This window comes from Panthera tigris, chromosome B1, assembly GCF_018350195.1.
Source record: "Panthera tigris isolate Pti1 chromosome B1, P.tigris_Pti1_mat1.1, whole genome shotgun sequence".
Lineage (NCBI taxonomy): Eukaryota > Metazoa > Chordata > Mammalia > Carnivora > Felidae > Panthera > Panthera tigris.
Genome location: NC_056663.1, coordinates 14,286,708 through 14,305,405, shown reverse-complemented (window position 1 = coordinate 14,305,405; position 18,698 = coordinate 14,286,708). Strand labels below are relative to the sequence as shown.

The window sequence follows — 18,698 nt, the reverse complement described above, 5'->3', positions numbered from 1 at the left end:
AGGCCTTCTCCCCCAGCTCGGCACACGCCCCCACCTTCAGCCTCTGCAGGCGCCGGGCAGGAGTGGAGCAGTTCTATTAGTTCTGGAACCCTTCCCCGTTGTCCTGAGAAGTATTTGCACAGGTAAAGAAAGATCCTGACAGGAAACCAGTGCCGATCCGACAGAAGTGCTGTAAGCCTATTCTGTATGTTTAACATACGGAGGTTTCTAAGAGAGAACTGTTATTAATACGGGCGTTTTGTGTCTCTTCAAGACTTCATCGTACAACGACACAAGGGAGGCTGCAAGCCACCACTAATAACCGGGCATCAAATAAGATACTGCTGTTCTTTCAACTTTTTATTTATATGTTTGAGAGGGAGCGGGGGAGGGGCACAGAGACGGGGAGAGAATCCCAAGCAGGCTCCACACTGTCAGCGAGGAGCCCGATGTGGGGCTCGAACTCACGAACCGCGAGATCGTGACCTGAGCCAAAATCTAGCATCAGACGCTTAACTGACTGAGCCACCCAGGCGCCCCAGATACTCTTCTATAATATTATTCCTAAAGATATTAAAAAAGAGTACTACATTATATAAATCTTTAGTGCAACAGACCTATGAGAAATAAGTTAACAGAGTATAAACCATGAGGTATTACTCAAAACCCAGAAAAATAAAAGGGTTAGTTTTCAAGTGAAATAAGCAAAGCGAGTATCAGTATTACACGTGTCCACCTGAAAAAAATTTTTAAAGGGGTGGATAGAGAGCCAAACATAAACACACACACAGACATATAAAAAATACCCCGAGCATGTGTTTCAAAAAGTTGTTCATGTTGGGCCGTACGCACGCCCAACTCTGTCCGTGGCAAGGACGAGAAATAGAGGAAACCCAGTCCGAGGGGCGGTGGTGACGGGACGAGGCAAATGGCTCATGGTCTCCACAGGCCTCTAGACCTGTGCTCGAGAAACTCCCCTCCTACCAGGTAGACACGTACACGGACAGACAGATTCGTTTCTCTGTCTCTGCCCCCATAAGCCCAATTCTATACGTGCCCCAGCTTGCAAAACAGGCACACGTGTTAATGTTAGTCACTGACAAAGTGGGGTTTACAATAAAGAAGTTCACTTTGTAGAGGGTTGATGCTTTTGCATGATTCTAGATGGGGGGGGGGGGCGGGGGGGATCACTGTTCTGCTATGTTTACTTTTACCAAAATGGAAAACTTACTGTTGACGTGATCGATGTAGTAGACACCAATCTGTGGGTCAAACCCTGCTTCCCATCCCCACGGAAGTTCATCCCCAACACAATCGGCAAACGACAAGGGCTTCGTTAACCTACAACAAACCAGAATACACGTACAGGTGATTCTTTCCGTCAAACCACGTGTGTCAACATTTAGTTACCCTCCCCACAAGGGAAGACATGTCTAGGCCGCACTTCCCTGCTGTTCTTGATTGTATCTAGAGTGGGCACCGCTGTGTCTGGAATCTCAAAGGGGAAAAACAAGGGTAAAATACAGAGACGGACATCCAGAAAAGGAGCAGTAAGTCATAACATCCTTTTCAAAGTTCACAGCTTCAGACTGGGCGGTAAATCCATACAAAAAATAAATACGGACTATTTTATTTTATTTTATTTTTATTTTATTTTATTTTATTTTGAGGAAAAGAGAGCGAGTGCACACACGCACCTGCAAGCGAGCAGGGGAGGACAGAGGGAGGAGAGAGAGAATCCGAAGCAGGCTCCAGGCCCAGGGCGACCGTGAGATCATGACCTGGGCCGCTTAATTGACGGAGCCACCCAAGTGCCCTGAATAAGACCATTCCAAGCTGACAGTAAGGACGCCTGGGCCCTAGGCTCTAGCTCTAGGGCTAAATGGCTATCTCAGTACGAAGACGATTTTGTCTCAGGATTCAAATGCTGGCATCGTGGAAATCACCATACCAGCAACCCCAAGACAAAGTATGCATCAGCCCACGCTAACTTTAGATTTAGAGGCTCCTACATAAATTAACGGAACATTTCCTTGGTTGTGAGGTCCGCTATGAGTTCTCCTTGATGGGAGGGACAAGTTTATTTCCTTTTTGTAAGTATCTTCTACATAACAGTCACTCAACATGAATTTTAATGCAAACGCACAAGGTATTTACGTATCGATGTGATGTCACCTTTTGAAACTGCCTTACACTTTCTCTTTAAGCTTCAAAATGAATGGGGAAACTTACAATTTCTTAAGCAGGTTTCAAACCTGATCGCGGGTTGATCTTTCTCTCTCACTTCCTTCCTTTTTGATTCTGAGCTTCTCCTTGGCTGTCGGTCCACCCATGGGCAGGCTAACCCTACAGACTAGCGAATGCCCCGTTCCTGGGTGGCCAACATGAGTTGGCACACCTTCTGATTTAATGTATTAGCAACACCAGCACAAGGCCTACACACAAAATCACCCGGAGTCCCTTTTATCCGCGCTCGCGAATATCAACCATGTCAGAGCTCAACTGAAACGGAGCTCGTTTCCAGAACCTCATCGGTCATCAGAGTAACAAACTGTGTCGTCTGCACCCTTCAGAACGCCCTTCAGGAACAATATGAGCAGGAGGGAGACCCTTTCTTCCCAGGCCTGGCCTACAGGAGCCTCCTCCAAGGACATAAAATACCAACGGATGAAACGGAGGGAGTGCCTCCTTTCCTCTCAATGCTCCTATAGCATGAAATCTGCATCCGGACAGAGCTCCAGGGACACAGTTCTTTGAAACCAGGTCAGCTGGCCGAAGTCATAATGAGAACAACCAGCTGTGTCACTGATTCACTACGAGGCCACCTTACTGGGAGCCTCTATCTACCTCAGTTTCCTTCTCTTCCAAGCGGTGACCACACTCCCTTATCCTCTCCCTGCAATTTAACCGCCTCCTAAGATTGAGGTGAGATAAAAAAGGAATGAAATTAGGACACTGTTGAGGACATGGTAAACGGTCAACAAAGGTTAGAGATTATCAATACCAGCACAACACGTGAGTTCTCTCATTCGTTCTTCAGAGGGACGGAGTCAGACTCTGGTTCTCAAAGTATAGCCCTCACGACTAGCAGCATCAACGTGCAGGCACCGGTCAGAAAGGACAAATTCCTGGGCCCTAGCAGAGGCCTAGAGAATCAGAAACTCTAGGGCCCAGCAATGCATGTTTCATCGAACTCTCCAGGCAGTTATGGAAAATCTGGGAACCACTAGCTCAGGAGGTAAGAGCTTGAAATCTGGCACCAGAGACATGGGTCAAATTCCTTGTCTGCCACCTACTTGCTATACAACCTACGGCAGGTTGTTAACCTTAAAAAACCCGTTTCTCAATCTTCCTTTCAAGGTGGGTGGATTACGAGGTTTAAATGAGACCCGACTAGCATAATGCTTGACAAACGGTGAGCTTCAATATACATTAGACATTATACGTTAGTGAAGTGAGCCTCGGGCAACGTGCCCGAATATGGCAACTCGCCATATTTCCTCTGCAAACCTGGAGTCAATCTGAACCCCATCTGAGTCAAAAAAACTGTGCTCTTGGAGCTGTGCTTAAATTCCATCTCAGATCATAAACCGCCCAGGAAAAGTGACCAAGGAATTAGATACTGTATCAAAAAATCTCCATACCATAGGAAGTGGCCTTGTCTTCACCCATTGTAAGACTGATCTCTGTCTACCTTGATAAAGCGGATTATTAGATAAAGCCCCTTGGCCAAGTTACCTTGCATATTATTCTGTTCTCTTTACCTAACCCCTTTTATCAATGCCGTCTAAAACGCACACACATCCTAAAGAAATGAATAAGACCCAGAAATGACAAAAGAGTGGTATTACACAAATTTTATCCTGGTACCAAATCAACATGTTTAAGCATGAGGGGGATAGGAATATATTTATCACTCCAAGAATGAAAAGTCACAAAAGCTTCAGAACATGGGTTATGATTACAAGTTATGGTAATTTGACTACACTTGGAAATAATCCAGTTTCTCCTATTAATTGTTCAGTAGATAATAAGCATTTTATTAACTGTCACTGTTCTAAGACTAGAATTACATCTATAGGTACACATGTAATTATGAGCTCAGTTAAAAATTCAGACGTTTCCATCCTCGGGAATTTTAACATAAAAGTTATTTGCAGTGTTACTTGAAAAATCAATCAGATGCTTTACATTCTGTACCTGGATAGATAGCTATCTTTTCTCCGCACTCTATCAGTAAGTAAAACCATTAAATACATATTTGTAAATTTCAAAATTTTGGAATGTAATCCTTACCCGAATTACAAGATACAAATAGAATGACATTCTCAGATACCAAACAGAATTAAGCACTCAATTATGCTGTTATCCTGATAATGGGAACATATTACTATGGCACAGTAAGAAGTTAACACAAAACAAAAAGAAGTCACAGGTGCATTCCAAAATCAGAAACAATATGACTTAGAACAAACACAGTAAAGCGGAAATGTTGATTAGTTTCCAAACTTCTTCGTCTTGTTTTGGACAAGGAATCTCTGAAACATTCAATCTTTCTCTGATGTTGAGGAAGTGAATATCGATGGAGTTTTGTTGTTGTTGTTGTTGTTGGTTCCTCACAAAGGAGCAACATCATGCAAAAAGCCTGAAACTAACAAGAGTCTTTATGCTACATTCCAGAGACTACTCTTTGCTTGAAAAACAGACTTCTTTTGCACCGTGACTAATGTGAAGAAAATGGCAATTTACTGTGGCACCGTGCCAACGTTGACATACGAAATTTGAACTTCGCGTGGTATTTCCCCTCTCTGCGGGCAGTATGTCTTCCCCGTACATGAGCCGTCGGTTAGTATTTACTGTCAATCGTGGATACCTGTCCTATGACATGAGACGCCACACAGACTAAATATTGACAATTATGTGACGCTGAACACTGCGTGTGAGCAAGCACAAAAGCAGAACGGAGTTTGTACTCACTGCACTAAAAGAAAAGGCACTGGACAGAGAAAACCATTCTCAGGTTAACAGAACTCTTGCCACAATTCAAGTCCCCCAAGTGCATAGTTTGGTCTGAATGTTAATAAAGGTCTTAACAGTTATTTTTACTTCATAGCATCTGCTGTGGCCATTGCTGAGCTAACTCAAAGCAGAGTTCGTATTGTGAGCGGTCTGTGATCACTGCAGAATCTGTCCACGTTAACACTGCTGAACTGCTCTGAAACAACAGGGAAGAAGTAAGGATGTGGTTCACGATTTGGATTTCGAAAGAAGGGCAACATTTTTTCTAATTTTAATTTATAATGATGTTGATTAGGCCCCTCTGCTAGTCCGGGGAAGCAGCAAAGGGACAGAAAGAGGGGAATGACAGGAAGGCGTGAAGAGGGGCAGCAAGAAGCAAACAACTTTTTTTTTTTTAAATCTTTATTTACTTATTTTGAGAGAGAGAAGCAGGGGAGGGGCAGAGAGGGAGAGAGGGAGAGGGAGCATCCCAAGCAGGCTCCACGCTGCAGCACGGAGCCCAACACGGGGCTTGAATCCATGAACCGTTAAGATCATAACCTGAGCCGCAGTCGAGAATCGGAGGCTTAACTGACTGAGCCACCCAGGCGTCCCGAGCAAATGACTCTTAAGAGAAACTGGACAAACCAAGTCAGAAGAGGGTAAGAAGGTTAACTCTGTGTCTCTGTGGAAATTCACAAGGATTCTTCAAAAGGAGTCATATTAGATAGAACCACAGACAGGGACAGTGCTGAGCCCGGTACACCGGGTCAAGGAAGAGACCGGGGCTCCGTGATATCAATGGCTCGCCCAACGTCTCAAAGCTGGGAAGGCGTGTAACTGGGCAGCCCAACCAGCCCATTTCTTCAGACTGAGTTCAAGTACTCTTTGCACCTGCCCGGGCTCCCAGACAGTCCTTCCCTGTGTCGGCCCAGGGTCTGGTCTTCCTGTAACTTTTACCCACTGGTGCATGCTTTATCCCTTTGGTATCCCTTTGATCCCTTTGGCATCCCTTGGTACCAAAGAGAAGTAGTGTAATCCCTCTTCCACGTGATGGGCTTTCAACTATTTGAACACAACAGTCTTGTTTCCCAAACCTGCTCTCCTAGAACCCAAATGCCTGGTTCCCTTCAGCGCGCTCATAATTCCTTCTCTTCTCAAAAGCCTGCCAATCGTCAGTCCGTAATCCACCCCATTCTCCCTGCTCTGCAATCACGTCCCATCAATGATTATCAAGTATGGATCTCCCCTCTTAGAGTTCATTTTTTCCTCCCGGCAGCCTACAAACATATCCAATCCCTCCACCCTAAAAAAGCCTTGCCTCAAATCTTCTGGTTCCTCTTTGACATTCACTTCCTAATCATTTATTCATTCCAACCTAGAGATCTGAAATCCATGGAGGACTTTAGGAGGCCCTATCGCCTCCCTTAGACGTAACCCCTACTATAGCTGCTTCATGAATATACTACCGAAAGGCAGCATTTGTGGGTAATTCACCTTGGAAAAAGCACACTGCTTATGCTGTTGGTTTGGGGACTCAGCTACATCATCTGCAAAAATGTCGAAGCTTAGAATATGCTATGTAAAAAGAAGCTGACTTTTACGTACAGTAATTACACTAAAAATACAAAACACTCCCTGTTTACCACGTGCCACACACATGCGTCAATACACATGAATGAGCACGTTAAATCCTCATAAAACTCTGCAAAGTAGATACAAGTATTGTTGCATTTGAATAGCCTGTGTAGGGGGCACCTGGGTGGCTCAACTTGGTTAAGCGTCTGACTTCAGCTCAGGTCATGATCTCGCAGTTCGTGAGTTCGAGCCCCGCGTCAATCAGGCTCTGAGCTGTCAGCCCAGGAGCCTGCTTCTGATTCTGTGTCTCCCTCTCTCTCTCTCTCTGGCCCTCCCCTGCTCATGCTCTGTCTCTCTCTCTCTCTCTCTCAAAAATAAACATTAAAAAAACAAAACTAGAAACAAAAAATGAATAGCCCGTATAGGAAAAAATTTTACTTATGATCCAGTAAGCACACGACTGGGTAACATACACCTCTTCTAGTCAACTTCTGCCGTTTCCAGCCATCTGCTGTGCCATGCAGTATGTGGCCGTAACTGTTGTTTTCTAAAGCATGCATTCCTCTGTTCATATGCTATCTGCACGTGACTCTCCTCCAGCTTCTGGAAGAAGTGGCAAGGGAGGGACCCCTTTAAAAAGCTCTGGAGGGAGAGGAGAAGGGCCTGGACGCTGAAGCAGCATCGAGGGGCACAGGAGTACCCTGCGGCCCTAATCACCGCCCGAGTGGCTCCTGTAAGGAGGTAATGGTCGCGAGCTCCCCTACACGGGCCTTCACGCCAGCCACCTTCACCAGAGGCTCTGAAGGGAGTAGAAGGTAAAGTCCAATCACAGAGAGCAGGAAAGAGGCAGATCAAGGACACACAACTCTCACATTCTTTAAAGACTTGCCCAAAAATCAAAAGTAGCTTTTAAAAGATACTTATCTTTTTTACATGATGTGTAGACTCCATTGAAGTTTCCTTTTTTTTTTTTCAGAGAGAGAGAGAGAGAGAGAGAGAGAGAATCCCAAGAAGGCTCTGTACTCTGCACTAAGCCAGATGTGGAGCCTCAGTCCCACAACCATGAGAGATCATGACCTGAGCTGAAATCGAGAGTCGGACACTTAACCAACTGACCCACTCTGGCGCCCCTGAATTGCAATTTCTACATACAACTATATGATTTATACACGCCATTCTGAAACAGGAAGTTATAAACTGGTTCGCCTGAATTGATTATACTGTCTGCCTATTTTAACTGAAAAAAGTTGGTGCCTAGAAGGTCAAAATCGTGGATTACATTTCCAACAGGAGCTCTTTAATGTAAGCTCAGACTGAAAGTGCGGGTTTAGAGCAGTGACTCTCAAACCTACGTGTACATCCAACTCATCTGAAAGGCTTATTAAAACAGGTTGCTGGGCCCACCCTCAGAGTTTCTGCCTCAGTAGTTGGGGAGCTGGGGTCTGGAAATCTGCGATTCTTACAAGTCCCCGTGTGATGTGACGCCGTGGTCCCTGGACCATACTTTGAGAACCACCAGTTAAACCACAAAATCACACCCCTAATCCACCCAGGTGATGGAGAAATGAAGACAAACTCCATTTAAAAATGAAGCTGGAGGGGAGCCTGGGTGGCTCAGTTGGTTAAGCCTCTGACTCTTGGTCTCAGCTCAGGTCATGATCTTATGGCTCGTGAGTTCAAGCCCCACACCAGGCTGTGCGCTGACAGTGTGGAGCCTGCTTGAGATTTTCTCTCTCTCTCTCTCTCTCTCTCCCCTCCTCCTCCTCTCTGTCCCTCCCCCACTTGTTCTCTCTCTCTCTCTCTCCCCTCCTCCTCCTCTCTGTCCCTCCCCCACTTGTTCTCTCTCTCTCTCTCTCTCTCTCTCTCTCTCAAAATAAGTAAATAAAATTTTAAAAAATGTTTTATAAAGAACTGAAACTGGAGGCAAAAGCCTGTGCTTCATAAATACCCGTATTACGAAAACTATGGAATTAATGGCTTAATAATTCTCAGATTAGGGCCACTTCATTTAATTTTAAGTAAGCATTTTTTCTCTCAAGGAACACTGAAACAATTTTAAAATAAGTTCTTTGAAAGCAGGCTTTCCTTTTTCTTTCATTTTCTCACCTGCATACAACAAAATAGTAACAAGTACTCAACATCGGTAGTCATCAGGAAAATGAAAATAAATTAACATGATGAGGTACCAGTTCATCCCACCAGGATGGCTATGAGTAAGACAACAGCAGCAACACCCCCAACATAGAAAGTGCTGGTACGGAGGTGGAGAAAGGGGAACCCCGTACCTCGTGGGCGGGCAGGTAAAATGGTGTAGCCTCTGCAGGAAAGTCTGGCACTTTCTCAAAGAGTTCAACACGGAATTACCCTATGACCCCGCATTTCTGCTCCTGAGTGCACGCCCAAAAGAACTTACAACAGGTACCCAAGCAATTACGTGTACATGCATGTTCACGGAAGCACTATTTACAGGAGCCAAGAAGTGGCCACACCTCAAACGTGCATCAGTGGATGAATGGATATACGACGTGCGGTCTGTACATGCAACGCAGTGTTGTTATCCCGCCATAAAAAGGAAGGAAGTGCCTATGCACGCTACCGTGCGGATGGCCTCCAAAATACGATGCTAAGTAAGGCCAGACCCAAAAGGCCACATATGATATGATTCTAGGCATATGAAGTACCCAGCACAGACAAATCCACACGGATAGAAAGTACGGGAGGAGTTGTCGGGAGCTAGGGGGAGGAGTGAGCGGACAGAGACTCTGGAAGGGTAGAAACGTTCTGGAATCAGACAGAGATAGCGCTTGCACAACCCTGGGAGTTGTCGTCAACGCCACTGAACTGTTCGCTTTAAAGCGGTTAATTATGTGGTGTGTGAACCGAACCTCAATAAACTATTTTTTTGTAAATAGGAACGAGTCATAACAATGCAAAGACTCCAAGTGAGTAAGGTATTTTCACAAGAGGAAGTTAAGTAATAAAAATGCGTGAAAATGCGTAACTTCACTAATAATAAAAAGAAGCGCCAAAGAAAACAACAACGAGGCTTGATTTAATTTGCAGCCTATGAGGGTATCAAGTTTATGTTTTTGTTTTGCTTTGTCTTAATGAAACGCAGTTCTGGCGAGGATGTGAGGAATCAGTTACTTTCATTTGTTGCTGGTAATTTCGCAACTTGATACATTCCTTTTAAGAGACAACTTGGCAGTATCAAAAAAAACCATTGAAATGCTGACTCCATTTACCCTAGGAATGCCATTCTTATCCAGTCCCCCTGACTCCTGTCCCAGAGGACCACTCCAACACAGGCTCGGCTGCCATCTAAGGCGGCTGACGGCCTGCTCTCCCCCCCCACCAGCCTGTTCTCTGAGCTTCTCAGAGGCACGGCCCCCGCTCTCTTCTCTGCATTCCTGGCATCATGTCCACTTCATACGTAGCCAGCTCGTAATCCATGCTGACTGAATGGACGCAGGTTAGAAGGAAAGAACTGGAAAGGAATGAAAACAATTACGGAAGGGCTGTTGTTGGTTTGTTTTTAATTTTCAATGTATATAAATGTAACAGTAAATGCATTTACTGTGAGCAAGATGAAGGTTAGTATTTAGGTGATAGTTGATGACTATGCGGATGAACAGTCGATAATAAGGTGAGAGTTAACTATGGGACAGGCTAGGAGAAAAATCTTTCAATACGGCCCCCAAAATCTCTGGCCCTGTAACTTATTTTAGCCTATTATAATTACATTGTGCACCACAAATGAACAGCTAAACGGAAAACACATTCTTCGTTGCAGAGAGGTAAGAGAACTTATTGCAGGTGTTTCAATAATTCGGCAATTTTTTACCAAGTATCTGACCCTACGGAAGAAAACAGGGTGGTCAACACACTTTAACCTGAACCTCTTCTGTGTCCTAAGTGTCAAGAAATGTTTGCCCACTGGATTACTTGGTTTTGGAAAACAGCTTGAGATTTTAAGTGGCTATGTGGGTAAAGAAGGGAATGCGGGAAGTCGGGAATGCGGGCGAGAGGAAGAGGGCTTAACAGATTGTTATCCCAACAAACAAACCCACCACCAAGACTGCCCCGTCCTCCTGCCTCCCGCTCAGACAGGACAACCACCACGGACTCCATCCCAGACAAGACTGCAAGACGCTGAAGGACTTACTCTGGAGGATGTGCTGTCCCCAGAGCAACAAAGAAGGGACCCACAGCACACCCCTCTGGATGGCTAGAACCTTGCTGGATTCGTCCTCTTCCTTCAAGAGGCTTCCCGAATGGTTGCAATGATCCTGCACTCATTTGATCAAAAGCTAAGGAACTAGGGGGCTCCTGGGCAGCTTAGCTGGTTGAGCGCCTAACTCTTGATTTCGGCTCAGGCATGATCTCACGGTTCGTGGGTTCAAGTCCTGCCTCAGGCTCTTCGCTGACAGTATGGAGCCTGCGTGGGATTCTCATTCTCTCTCTCTCTCTGTCCCTCCCTTGCACTCTCTCTCTCAAAATAAATAAATAAACTTTAAAAAACACAACAACAACTAAGTAATTAGGAAGATGTTTTTTAATCCCTAACACCTTATTACATAGGGATAACCCCAGGTAACAAGCGGTTTCATTCCAGGCTGTTTTTCTTAAATAAACGTATGCACCCATATACGGAAGCACATACAATATTATGCACATTTTTACTAGATTGGTGTTAAACTAAATAAACTATACAGACACTACAGTTTTGAGCCTTGCCTTAAAAAACGCAACTAATATATTCTCATTATGAAAAATATATAAAATAGAATAAACTATTATTAAAGTCCTGCCTTCATTTCCCTATACAATGATCTATATTCCAATACGTTGGTTCTTTTCAGTCCATCTATAAATCCACATGCGATTATCAAACATACAAACAGGCTCATACTGTGTGCATTTTCTAGGACTTTAGTTTGCAATACAAGTTAGAAACCTTTCAATGATCGTCGCTACAGGTTGACCTCAATCTTCTAATATCTACATACACAGAATGGATTACGGCCCATTATTTGACTAATCACTAATTAACAGACATCAGTTTCAACTTCCTTCGAGAGGAATTAATGCTTCAATGAACATACTTGTAAATATTTTAGCTCTCAGAGTATTTTTTAGAATAAATTTCTGACAATGAGTCAAAGAACGTGCCTACTTGTAAAATTCAAAAGTGTCAATGTGCATTAGAGAGATGTTAAAGACATATTACCATTGGAATTTTTGTTAATGTTCACTTATTTATTTTGGGAGAGAGTGAAAGCGTGCACACAGGAATGGTAGAGAGACAGGGAGACAGAGAATGCCAAGCCGATTCCGTACTGTCAGTGCAGAGCCCGACACAGGGTTCGATCCCATGACCCTGGGATCATGATCTGAGCCAAAATCAAGAGTCGGACGCTAAACCGACTGAGCCACCTAGGTGCCCCATCATTTAAATTTTTTAATTCTGATACCTACTCTCCTCCACGTGGGCATTACCAATTTGCATCCATCCACAATAGAAGTGAGCGCCATTACCCCGATATGGTCGTAAGGGGAGGAATCTAATAATTATTAGTAAGGTTTGTAACTTTTATTTTTTTCCTCTCTCTTTTTTTTTTACATTAAAAAAAACTGTTTATTTTTATGGGGACGGGGGGCGGGCAGTGAGAGAGAGGGCAACAGACTCTGAAGCGAGCTCTGTGCTTTCAGCAGTGAGCCAGATGTGGGGCTTGAACTCACAAGCCCTGAGATAATGACCTCAGCTGAAGTTGTACGCTTAACCAACTGAGCCACCCAGGTGCCCCTGTCACTTTTCTATATGTTTATTTGCTTCCTTTGTGAATTGCTCTTTTCTTTTTAATTTGCGAGAGAGAGAGAGAGAGAGAGAGAGAGAGACCAAGGACAGGAGAGAGGAGCAGAGGAAGAAAGAGAGAGAGAGAATTTAAACCTGATGCAGGGTTCAATCCCACGACTGGGATCAAAACCTGAGCCAAAATCAAGACTTGGACGCTCAACTGACTGAGCCACCCAGGAGTCCCTAAATTGACCTTTTTGAAACTGTGCGGTCTGCCCTTCTTATTGATTTGTAGCAACCTGTGATATATGCTGGCGTTAATCCTTTGTCAAGTTGCAAATATTTTTTTCCCACGGATATTACTTGTCCGTGAACTTTGTTTACGATGAGTATAGTAAGACTGATTATTTAAAAGTGTTGGGAGGGCACCTGGGTGGCTTAGTCAGTTAAGCGTGCGACTTCAGCTCAGGTCACGATCTCGCAGTTCGTGGGTTCAAGCCCCGCGTCGGGCTCTGTGCTGACAGCTCAGAGCCTGGAGCTTGCTTTGAGTTCTGTGTCTCCCTCTCTCTCTGTCCCTTCTCCGCTCACACGCTCTCTCTCTCTCAAAAATAAGTAAACATTAAAAATAAAATAAGATAAAAGTGTTGGGAAAATTGGATGGCCAGTTAGGGGAAAAAAGCTAGGTCCCAGATCATCCTTCCAAAAAAAGTTAATTCAGATAAATCAAAAGAATCGCATGGGATAAATGAAACTGAAGTACGAAACCAACTAGAACAAAAGATACACAAAAATTCTTCAAGACTTCCGGGTTCCATTTCTACATCCAGTGTTTCAAATTGTGGTCCTTTAACACTTGCCATTGAAAATAAATACAATGAGAACACAATCATACGAGAAATTGTAAAGAGCTGCTGACAAGAGACGTTAAGCTTACAGGTTGCTCTCTTTGTTGGAAAGGCAATTAATGAGAATCAGAAAGGTGCTGAAGTCATATTAGCGCCAGACAGACTTTCTCCTTTACCTGACTGGAAGAGCTGAAAGAAAAGTTAAAATAGAAAAATAATATGACTAATGTGATGTCCCTGTTCTACTACCCCCACCTTGGGAAACCTGGTCCCAGACCAATGGAAGACCCCCAGCAAGGAGCTGGCATAACAGGGACAGATTTTAATTTAGGAAAGTGAACCTAACGGCAGCGCACTGAACAGAGTGAAGCAGTGGTCCCCGAACCAACAGCGTTAGCATCATCTGGTGACTTATTAGAAATGCAAGTGATCGACCCCCTCCCCTCAAACCACGAAGTCAGGAACTCGGAGGGTGGGGCCGCACCCTGCACCTGCCTCCGATGCCTGCTACAGGATGAGACGCCCTGGACTGGAGAGACGCTGAAACATCTCAAGGTTCCATTTTACCATCACGTCGTAAGCAACGGCAATTAACAAGGAGAAAGGAAACCAACATGGTGGCAGACGGGAGGGCTGTCTAGGGAAGGTGAGAGTAGCATCTGAGGCTGCCGGGGAGGAGAAAAGCCTCCTAGTAAATGCAGAGTTCCCGGCCATGGGTATTTGGAAGTGGAAGCTGGATAAAGAAGTGCTGGAGTGTTACGGAAACAAAGCGCTCCCTGCACACGAAAGAGGTTGACGGAGCAGGTCTCCGATTCTGTGCTTTGAGTAGAGCGAGATCAGGATGGGTAAGCAAAGTCATCGGGAATTAGTTTAAGATATGCCATGTGTGAGGTGGCAGAGGGACACACAGGTAAAATATGGACCCAAATTTCCACAGGGGGATGGGATGCTGGAAGAGATCGATGAGCCAGACGAGGCCTTGCTTGGGACGTGCCCACAGTCAACCAGACAAAAGCAGATGGCAAAGAGAAGGCTTAGAAAACGGACTTCCACCGGAAGAGGGAAAAAGCCCCAGTTCACTCTCTGATCGTTTCATTCCTGCCAATAGGAAGTAATGAGAAACTCCCCACAGAGGAACATTTCGTTCACGCGTGCATCGGGTCACCAAATATTGACCGAACGTCTCCTCCAAGCTCCGGACTTACAGGATGTGTGAGGCATGGGTCTCGTCCATCCCCCAGTGGTTTCTCCACAGATGACTGGTGACCGGCTGCCCTCTAGATGTAGGCCTGGCCTAAAATTCTCGCCCCGTGATCGCTAAGTGTTTGCTTTGAAAACCCATCCCCGAGTGTGTGCCTGTTTGTCGTACGACCAGAAAATCACTGAATTAACACGAGGGAGGCCGTTCGGCCGAACACAAGGTAATCCTCTTAACACCGTATCAGACTCTCCACGGACCGAAGCACCCAGCTCTCCGGCTTATGTCCCACCGACCCCATGTTTGTTACAAGGGAAGGAATCTCGGCAGCCGGGAAACCCGGCAGGCAGAGGCGACACGGGGACGGCCTCTCCTCCACACGCTGACCAGGCCTTCACTACCGTGCTCTCCTGCCACCTGACTGCGGGGAGCTGCCACTGCTCGTGCCGAGACCTCGTAACCCCAAGCCCAGCTGTTGTCGGTACTGTTTAACAGCGTTACTGGAGGGGCGCCTGGGTGGCTCAGTTGGTTGAGCGTCCGACTTCGTCTCAGGTCCTGATCTCACAGTCCGTGAGTTCGAGCCCCGTGTCGGGCTGTGTGCTCACAGCTCGGAGCCTGGAGCCTGCTTCGGATTCTGTGTCTCCCTCTCTCCTGACCCTCCCCCGTTCATGCTCTGTCTCTCTCTGTCTCAAAAATAAACAAACATTAAAAAAAATTAAAGAAAAAAAACAGCGTTACTGGAATGTAACTTCTGCACCATAAAGCCTGCCCGTCGCTTAAGCGTACAAATCAGAGATTTTGAGTAAATCTATGGAGTTAGAAACACCATGCAAGCTAAGTTTAGCACGTTCCCACCAATCCCCGAAGATCCCTTGTGCCTAGGTGCAGTCACCCCCTGATCCCTACCCCCTGCCCCGGGCAACCACCAATTTACCTTCTGTCTCTACACATTTGCTTTTCTGGAATTTCACCTAAACGGAGTCCTACGGCGTGTGGCTTCTTGTGCCTGTCCTTTTATTCAGCACGTCGTTTGGGTTTTTTTGAGGTTCATCCATATTGCTGTGTGCGTGTCAAGAATCTGTTCCCTTTCTTGCAAAATAGCATTCTATTGTATGGATGTACCACGTTTTGTATGCGCTCACGGCTTTACAGACTTTGGGACTGTTTCTGCCAGTGTGAATAAGGCTGCTATAAACATGTGCAAACAAACCTAGCGTCTGCGAGAGGAAAAAAAAAAATGATCAGACTTCAAGCTCGGCGTGAAGGGCCAAGTTTCACGACGCGGTTGGCACAAGCTACTGGCACCGTGGGCCACAAACGCAAAACATGAGAGAAGGAGGAAAAACCAGCTCGGACCAAGAAGGTATTCGCTTATTAACCTCATTAACACCAGAAAATCACGATGTCTGCCGGCTGGCAGAGGGTGGCGGTCCTACACGACCTCGCTTGCCTGGAAGCAGGACATCTGCACTTCAGATGCCTGCTTCACCGACTGCTGAAATCCTCAGTGAGTCCACAAGAAGCAAAAAACCGTGAGCCTGATACACAGGCAGCAGAAACGTGCTTTCGTGTGCCATGTGCAGCTCCCTCGGCCTGGACACCCTCCCTCCCTCCCCTTTTCCAGTGCTCTCTCCTTCCCCAGTTTCTCCTTACCCTTGTCCTTTAAAATCCAACTTCCTTAAGAGGTCATTCATTCAGAAAGCATCTTCTTCCCAGGCAAGCCTTCCTGCCCCCGAGGCTGGGCCGTTTAATTGCACTGGGTGAGCTCCAGTTTGGGAACTGGTTTTCCCATTCAGACTGGTCATTTTCCGCACTGTTTATATTTTTCTAGTTCACTTGTCTATTCTGTTCACTAAGTCCCTCCCGGTTTTTTTTTTCTGAGCGCGTAGCACGGCACTGGCTCAACAGATGTTAGAGAAAACGAGTGAGTGAGTGATTTCTAGCCACACCTCTCCGTGGCGATACTGCATATCAGAGCCAACATCTACCTGATAATTCCATGGGGGGGGGGGTTCATAGCCACACGGAATGTTTAACTCCCATGAAACATAACCCCTGACCCCCAACCGCACTCCTTCCCTGAGACTCCCCATCTTGGAAAATGCCATGATCTTCAACCCAGATGCTGGAGTCACAGCTCCTGATGCCCCGCCCCCCCCCCCCCCCAATCAATCCATCAGAAATCCTGCAGGCTCAGCCTCCAGACGCAGCCTCCACCCGCACGGCTCACTGTCTCCACCTCCCTCGACGGCCGGCTCTCGCCGGGGCCCCCACACCCCTCTCCTCGGAAGCGCCCACTCTTACCGGTGCGGTGCGTATCCTTCCAGATCCGTCTCTGCACATAGCTAGAAAACCATTCGCAGCGTTAACATAAATAATACACTGCAGGTGTCATTCTGCATTTCCCTTTACTCATTCAACAATGTAACTTGGGACCTTTCCTTTGCCATCTCATTTTTGACAGGTTTAGATCGCGGTTTATTTAGCCTTTTCGGCACAGTCCAGGACTGATGGACACTCGAACTGTATCTAAAAGCAACACCGGACTGAATATTCCAGAAGGCACTGCACGCTGCACAGCTACCCACAGGCTCGCAGGAGGGCAGCTCCTCAGGGGAAGGTGACTTCAGGCCGAGGTGCCTGGTGGGGGGGGGGGGTTCTGGCTCTGCAGCCCCGAGCCCGGTGGCTGTGGGACGGAGGGCACAGCTACGGCGGGCCGGGTTCTGGCCGCCACCACGAGCAGGCCGCTGGTTTCAAGGCTGGAGAATTCCGAGAATTAAAAGCCCTGGTGACTTGCGGGGACGGATCTGGTGCTTCACTCCTACCCTCTGGTTTTGACTATTTATAGTTTACGTCTACGGACGTTGTTCCATGTAGGGACAAAGCCAACGCATGGCATACTGTTCGTCACGGGAAGCTTGTGTTGTTTCAGCAGATCCCCGCCCTGTCAAGCCTGCCCGGATGAACGCCCCAAGAAAGTGTGTGGGTTTGGCCCCGTGAGCACTGCATTCCTGATAGGTTTGACTGGAAAAGTTTCCTCGATGCTCTGGTGATCCTATTAGCAGAGCCCGGTCGGTCTTGCGTTAAGGGGTCTCTTCAGGACCCACCCAAATGGAGGATCTAGCATTTCACCATCAGGGACCTTGCAGGGGCCCAGAGTGGAGAAGGGAGTCTCAGGTAAACACAGGTCTTCGAGAACGTGAAGACCACGGAGACGTCTGACCAGATTCCCACACATTAAACCGCGTCCGACTGCTTCCAAAGAGAGCTCTGAGGTGCAGGAGGCCTCGGCCTCTGTGTACCTGAGGCTTCTCATACCAGAGGAAACGCACCTGCTGGAAGGCCGTGCTTGTTTCAAAGCTGACTGCTTATAAACAGGCAAGAAATGTATGCCTGTACCCATAAATGTCAGTTGGAGATTCTGGGGATAACATCGGCTACGGGCTTTTGAAGATAATTTATTTATTTACTTATTTACTTGAGAGACCGAGAGTGAGCACGAGTGGGGGAGGAGGGCAGAGAGAGAGAGACTCGTAAGCAAGCTCCACACTCAGTGCGGAGCCGCAGGGCTCGATCCTACGACCCTGGGATCAAGACCTAAGGTGAAATGAAATGTCAGACCCTCAACCAACTGAGCCACCAGGCGCCCCCTACTTTTTAAACTTAGTTAAGTTGTGGTCAGTAGTTTCTATAGAGTATCTATTCACATAGTTTATATATAATGTCACCGTTAAGAGGAGGAAACATCCATTCAAGTATTTTAGGTACAATGTCTTCATTATGAAGAGAAAACATCTTTCTATTATTTAGCCATTCTTAAACTTTTCTTGGTGTACATCAAAGGAGTATAACAAACATTTAAAGCTTCTGACCAAAGATCCTACACTTTACTTCCATTTCTTTGTAATAGACTGTTTTCTATTAAATTTAAAGGTTATAATTTTAAAGTATTAACACTGGGACCTAATTTGCCTCTTCTGTGACATGCGTATACTGGACTGAGCCAGATTTGAATTTTTTATTATTCATTTATTTATTTATTTTTAAAGGCTTTGTTTATTTTTGAACGAGAGAGAGAGAGAGAGAGAGAGAGAGAAAACACAAGCGGGGGAGGGGCTAGAGAGAGAGGGAACACAGAATCTAAAGCAGGCTTCAGGCTCTGAGCTGTCACCACAGAGCCCAATGTGGGGCTCGAACCCATGAACTGCAAGATCATGACCTGGGCTGAAGTCGGATGCTTAACCAACTGAGCCACCCACGTGCCCCCAAATTTGAAGTTTTGTTTAAAGCACATGTTTTCAGT

At 46.0% G+C, this 18,698-nt stretch overlaps 1 protein-coding gene across 9 annotated transcripts in view; it reads right to left on the bottom strand.

Annotated features, from left to right (window-relative positions):
- Positions 1-18,698, bottom strand: part of WWC2 (WW and C2 domain containing 2) — a 208,144-nt gene that overhangs the window by 105,886 nt on the left and 83,560 nt on the right. For 6 of the 9 annotated variants that reach the window (XM_042982920.1, XM_042982914.1, XM_042982915.1 and 3 more), the window contains one exon: positions 1,211-1,320. The exons of 1 other annotated variant lie outside the window; for it this stretch is intronic. In XM_042982920.1, coding sequence (XP_042838854.1) covers positions 1,211-1,320 — 110 coding nt within the window. Of the gene's footprint in view, positions 1-1,210; positions 1,321-15,329; positions 15,371-16,048; positions 16,109-18,698 lie in introns of those variants that run through there. 2 more of the 9 variants (XM_042982916.1, XM_042982917.1) reach the window with 2 other exon arrangements.